Below are 6,852 nucleotides of genomic sequence, written 5' to 3'. Positions count from 1 at the left end.
TACAAATATATTGAAATAAAAAAAAACAAGCTAAATGCAACATCAAATAAGGTAAATACAGAAATTATCATTAAAATTTTAATACTAGAATATCATTATACTGCATATCCTGGCTTATATCTATAGTTATAAGAAAACAAATGAAAGGTCATTGACTTTTGTGGTTATGATCAAAAATAAACCAAATTATGCAAGTATGGATATTTCTCTCTAAATTATTGTCTTGCCAAAGCAATAAATAGCATTAAATTTTCAAAATTTTTATCTTGATCATGCATGTTTTAATATTCAATATTTTTATTGAACATGATATCATGGAAAATAGTTTTTTGTACAAAATAATAACGTCACCTGACAGTTATAGTCCACCGAAGCCGAATTCTTTCTTGAAACACATCCAAATGCTGGTTTTCCGTTGAGCTCCAGGTTCTCCCCAAGTCCATGCAGGTTACAATACCATTTTAGTGACTTAATTAAAGTCCCTTCTGCTTCAAAACACTTTTCATACGAAGAATAAACATTAAAGTTTATTTTGTGATCAGTTTTTCGACTGCATTTTCCGAATTTTCTATTTTTAAACCAAATCTTTTGGGAATAGCTTTAAAAAAGCGTCTCTTCCCTTTGAATCACTAGAACCTTCTCTCTTGAATTCAATTTTTTAAGCTTGGCGTCCTTTTTACAGCCAATCATATTTAAACAAATTAATAATTCATGCTTTGGAAATTTAAATGAGCCAATGAAATAATTTTGCAAATTATGACATTTAATCAAAATGGTATTTTTTTGTCTAAAATTTGGAAATATATGCCTAAATGGTGATTTTATTCTCTTATTTGAGTAAAATTGAATTAAAGAATTAAATTCATTGAACTTTATAGATTCTTTTCATATATTTTGCATATTTGAGGATACTCCCAATAAACTGTTATAGCCACTTTATGCGAACACTGTCCGTACACTTTCTATACCTTTTACCACTACCTCTACAAATTTAAGTCCAAATATCTTCACTATTAATACATATAAAGTACTGAAATAACTTTCAAATTATTCAGAAATAAATTACCAATTGATAGTGCATTAGCCATATCTCAGAAAATCATTTTTCTTCGTTAAAATTGATATCGAATTCTGACATTTCCCAAATCTACAACTTTAATGAACTATTTTCAACATTTTGGTCAAATTCACATTAATAGAATCTAAAATTGGTCTAACCATTATTCTAAATTTTTAGATTGGAGCCTCTTCTAAGATACTTTCATAAATTTATAAACTTAACCAAATCATGGAGAACGTATCACATCAACGAACCTTCTCTCCAAGTGATCTTTAAAAAATGTAACTTTTTTATGATTATTAAACAGAAACAAGGTCATCATGGAACAAATTTGTAAGTAATTCTTTTGGTAAGACTAAATTTCAAACTATTGCATGTTTAGCAACAAATTCTCACATTAGATGCCCCTTAAATAGCTTCCTTTATATAGTATGGTCTATTTTAAACTTTCTTGTTACTTAAACTGTATAACTCTAAATAAATTCATTCTATAACCATTAAATCAATGCATAGTGCAATCTTAACTTTAATTCCCTTTAATACTCTCATTCTATTCAACTCTCCAAACCAATCACGTCTCTCGAACACCACCTATATCAAGATACTTATTTAACTGCTTTGGGCAGTACAAAATCATTAAATTGTTTATTATTTAACTTATTCTATCAATTTGGTATCTTAAAATCATGACAATATATATATATCTGTACCTCGGAAGGATACAACACTAAGTCCATTTTTTTCAGTTTTGACATTTTCACATATTAATAATCAACTTTTATCACTTTATTTAGAGGAATAGAGTACTATGTCCTAAACCATTTGCTAACCGAGATAGCGACCTTTAAAACAACATCAAGTCCATTTTTACTTAGAGGGATAGAACACCATGTGGACTTGATGTTTTATCCCTCTACGCATGTGAATCACCGCCACACATAGTGTTGCACACGGTTGCATTTCTTTATGATGACAAGTAGTAGATTATTAGTGATCTAATAGGTAGTACTTTCGCCATTTACGGTGTGTTTAAAGTTATTTTTACTAATAATAAGAACATAATGAACCATAATTCTCGTGGTAGAAAGATTCTTGAACTACTGAAAAGTTCTGCGAATTCTTCTGCTGCATTTACAGGTAAGCTTCCTTTTTTGCTCATTATTTTTAAATTAATAAAAAACATAACCTCAAAAAGTTAATGTAGTGATTTGATAGGAACCTTAGACTAACAATATTATTAAAACTTTTATAACCAATTTTATAAGCCTTGTTTTTTTTTTTTCAGAATCAAATAATACACAAATCAATGTTTTAAATGAAAAGTATATTAATAGAAATGCCTTGAGTTTTGATGATGAAGATGAGTCTGACAGAGACAAAAGTTATGATGAACTACTAAAAAGTTCTGCGACTTCTACTACTTTTATAGGTAAGCTATTGTGTTTGCTCATTATTTTTAAATGAATACAAAACATACCATCAAAAAATTAATGTACCGATTTAAAGGAACCTTAGACTGGCAATATTATTAAATCTTTTACAATCACTTATATAACCCTTGTTATTTTTTAGAAGCAAATAATACACAAAACAATGAAGTTTTAAATGAAGACCATATTAGAATGATTAGAGATGCCTTGAGTTTTGACGAAGAAAATGTGTCTGATAGAGATCAAAGTTATGATGAACTACTAAAAAGTTCTGCGACTTCTTCTACTGCATTTACAGGTAAGCTACTGTTTTTGCTTAATATGTTTAAATTAATACAAAACATACCCTCAATTAATTAATGTAGTGATTTGATGACTAGCAATATTTTTAGCTTTTACAACCAATATTCTAAGCCTTGTTTTATTTCACATTCAAATCATACACAAAGCAATGATGTTTTAGATGAAGAGCATATTATCGATGCCTTGAGTTTTAATGAAGAAGAAGATGATGGAGACAAAAGTTATGAACCTGCAACTTCTGCAACAGATTCCAGTGATGATTCACCATCTTATAATGAAGTAAAAAGGAAAGTGAAGTATAAATCTATTTCTAATCAGATAGGTAAAAAACGTGTCGTTAAAAAAACATACAATACATACATTAGCGATGCCTTGAGTTTTAATGAAGAAGAAGATGATGGAGACAAAAGTGATGAACCTGCAATTTCTGCAATAGATCCAAGTGATGATTCACCATCATGTAATGAAGTAAAAAGGAAAGTGAAGTATAAATCTATTTGTACTCAGATAGGTAGAAAACGTGTCGTTCATACCAGTGAATGGGCATGTAATATTCAGAAACGTAAATATTCTGCAGGTGAAGAATATGTTAGTAAAAAGGGTAAAGTTGTCCCTGCCAGAATTATGAAACCTCCTTGTTCTTGCAGACTAAAATGTTTTGAAAAATTATTACAAAATAACAGACAGGAGATCTTTAATGCATACTGGAGTCAGGACAAGGGAACTGATATAAAACGGCAATTCATTTTTTCATGTTTAGAGAAGCATAGTACTGTCCGTTCAAGAAAAAGAGATCCTGCCTCCAACAAGTCAAAAGAAAATACTCTACATTAATATTTTACAACAAATGGCACACGCATTAGAGTATGTAAACTTATGTTTTTAAACACACTTTCTATATCAAACACCATGGTAGTTAATGTTTTGAAAAATATTAAACCAGGTGGAATTGTAAAAAGCGATCAAAGAGGCAAGCAAATTCCTGCGAATAAAACACACGAAGACACTATTGAAAGTGTAATAAGACACATTTCTTCTTTCCCAACCTATTGCAGTCATTACACTAATATTTACATTAATATTTTACAACAAATGGCACACGCATTAGAGTATGTAAACTTATGTTTTTAAACACACTTTCTATATCAAACACCATGGTAGTTAATGTTTTGAAAAATATTAAACCAGGTGGAATTGTAAAAAGCGATCAAAGAGGCAAGCAAATTCCTGCGAATAAAACACACGAAGACACTATTGAAAGTGTAATAAGACACATTTCTTCTTTCCCAACCTATTGCAGTCATTACACTAGGGAAAAAAGTGATATGAAGTATTTGGGTACGCACCTGAATGTAGAGAAAATGTATGAGCTGTATATAGAGGATTGTAATAACAATGATTTCAACCCTATGTTAAGAGCTAAAAAATGGTTGTACTATGATGTGTTCAACAAAAAATTTAAGTTGACTTTCAAACCACCAGAAATAGACACATGTGACACATGTGACTCTTTTCAAGCAAAACTAAAAAATAATTTGACTCCAGATGAAAAAAAATCTGTTGAAGAAGAACATAATAGACATCTGGATGAATCTAAATTAAGGTATGATTTGAAAAGCAAGGACACCAAAAAGTCTAACAATACCATTAAGGTATTAACTGGTGATCTGCAAAAATGTTTGCCATCACCCCTTGTAACAAATTGCATAAGCTTCTATAAGAGAAAGCTGTGGACATTAAATTACACCGTGTATGATTCCTCTGATTCCTCAGTCCATTGCATTATGTGGGATGAATCCAAAGGAGCTCGTGGTGGAAATGAAATCGGATCTGGATTACTCAAATGGGGAGATACCGTCATTCCTGGCAGTGAAATAGAAGAAATTATACTATGGTCAGACAATTGTTACGGCCAGAATAAAAATGTTAGCCTTATTATGTGTTTCTTTTGGATACTCAATAAGTATCCACAAGTAAAAATGATCACCCAGAAGTTTCTACTAAAGGGCCACACCCACATGGAGGCGGACACTGTCCATGCGCTGATAGAGCGAAAAAGAAAAAAAACTTAACATGACTATTTTAACGCCTTGGGATTGGCAGCAGTTAGTCAGACAAACATCAATGAAATATACCGTACATAATATGGAATTAGAAGATTTTAAAAATTTTAGGTCTTTGTACGATGTCAAAATATCTCAAAATCCTCCTTTTATTAATAGAAAGAGAGACATCAATAAACAACAAGTTCTTCTGTCAAACTGTGTTCAACTGCAAGTAAAACAAAACAGCATGGGAACTCTATTTTTGAAAAGTAATTTTAATGGTGAAAACCAGGAAATTGATCTTGTTAGGTTTCCAAGGCGACACCTTACATTGCCAAAAGATGTGCAACTGGTATCACAAACTCCAATACCTATATCACAACAAAAGTACAATGATCTATTGGCATTACTGCCATATGTACCTACGTTTTGCCATGATTTTTATAAAAACTTAAAGCACACTAGCGATAATACCAATAGTGACTATCCAGAAGGAGACTCAAATGAGGACGTCTGAGTGGTTTGTACCTAAAATACCATTTTGGTTAATTTTTTTGTATTATTTGCATTTTTCTAATGGTGAATTGTTTGGTTAAATAAATTTTGTAAGTCAAATAGTATTGTAGTTGTTATTGAATACCCCATACTAAAACATACATTACAATAACTTTGTTGCAGGAATACAACACCATGTCCATAAAAGGGTTAAAAAACACAGAAAAAAAATTTTTTTTTGATTACAACAAATGTATTACGTAAACTACAATAGATAGAATGTTATATTAAAATATTGTTTCAATATCTCAATAAATAGCTGCAGCAATAACACTTTTTGTTGAAAAAAAGTTTAAAACTGCTCTCCTGTAAAGTTACGAAAATGGACATAGTGTTGTATCCTTGCGAGGTACAGATATATATATATATATATATAAACAAGGAGAGGTTAGCGCGAGTTAATAAATATCGGCATGGCTCGCAATAAGTATGAAAAACAAAATATGCACAAGGTGGAATGCAACCATAGACACGTGTTTCTGACTTATTAGTCGTCATCAGTATGATATAGCTAAACAGGAGCAATGCAACCAATTTGTGGCTATAATGTTAGAAGACCCTCAGGATTCGAGAGCAACAACTAACAAATCCACGGAGGAAGCTACAGCTACCTGAGGCAAGGAATGCCAAACGTTTAGAACGTTTTAAACAATCAAACAAGGAGAGGTTAGCGCGAGTTAATAAATATCGGCATGGCTCGCAATAAGTATGAAAAACAAAATATGCACAAGGTGGAATGCAACCATAGACACGTGTTTCTGACTTATTAGTCGTCATCAGTATGATATAGCTAAACAGGAGCAATGCAACCAATTTGTGGCTATAATGTTAGAAGACCCTCAGGATTCGAGAGCAACAACTAACAAATCCACGGAGGAAGCTACAGCTACCTGAGGCAAGGAATGCCAAACGTTTAGAACGTTTTAAACAATCAAACAAGGAGAGGTTAGCGCGAGTTAATAAATATCGGCATGGCTCGCAATAAGTATGAAAAACAAAATATGCACAAGGTGGAATGCAACCATAGACACGTGTTTCTGACTTATTAGTCGTCATCAGTATGATATAGCTAAACAGGAGCAATGCAACCAATTTGTGGCTATAATGTTAGAAGACCCTCAGGATTCGAGAGCAACAACTAACAAATCCACGGAGGAAGCTACAGCTACCTGAGGCAAGGAATGCCAAACGTTTAGAACGTTTTAAACAATCAAACAAGGAGAGGTTAGCGCGAGTTAATAAATATCGGCATGGCTCGCAATAAGTATGAAAAACAAAATATGCACAAGGTGGAATGCAACCATAGACACGTGTTTCTGACTTATTAGTCGTCATCAGTATGATATAGCTAAACAGGAGCAATGCAACCAATTTGTGGCTATAATGTTAGAAGACCCTCAGGATTCGAGAGCAACAACTAACAAATCCACGGAGGAAGCTACAGCTACCTGAGGCAAGG

The 6,852-nt window shown here is 32.1% G+C and overlaps 1 protein-coding gene across 1 annotated transcript; it reads left to right on the top strand.

Moving 5' to 3' along the window:
- The first annotated feature begins 2,121 nt into the window (after window positions 1-2,121).
- LOC126891387 (uncharacterized) lies at window positions 2,122-3,627 on the top strand. Its single transcript, XM_050660563.1, has 4 exons — window positions 2,122-2,197; window positions 2,346-2,489; window positions 2,633-2,788; window positions 2,954-3,627. The coding sequence occupies exons 1-4, from the start codon at window positions 2,122-2,124 to the stop codon at window positions 3,625-3,627; spliced, it is 1,050 nt and encodes a 349-aa protein (XP_050516520.1).
- The last annotated feature ends 3,225 nt before the right edge of the window (window positions 3,628-6,852 follow it).

This window comes from Diabrotica virgifera, chromosome 9 (genome assembly GCF_917563875.1).
Source record: "Diabrotica virgifera virgifera chromosome 9, PGI_DIABVI_V3a".
NCBI lineage: Eukaryota > Metazoa > Arthropoda > Insecta > Coleoptera > Chrysomelidae > Diabrotica > Diabrotica virgifera.
This window is presented reverse-complemented; position numbering and strand designations above follow the sequence as displayed.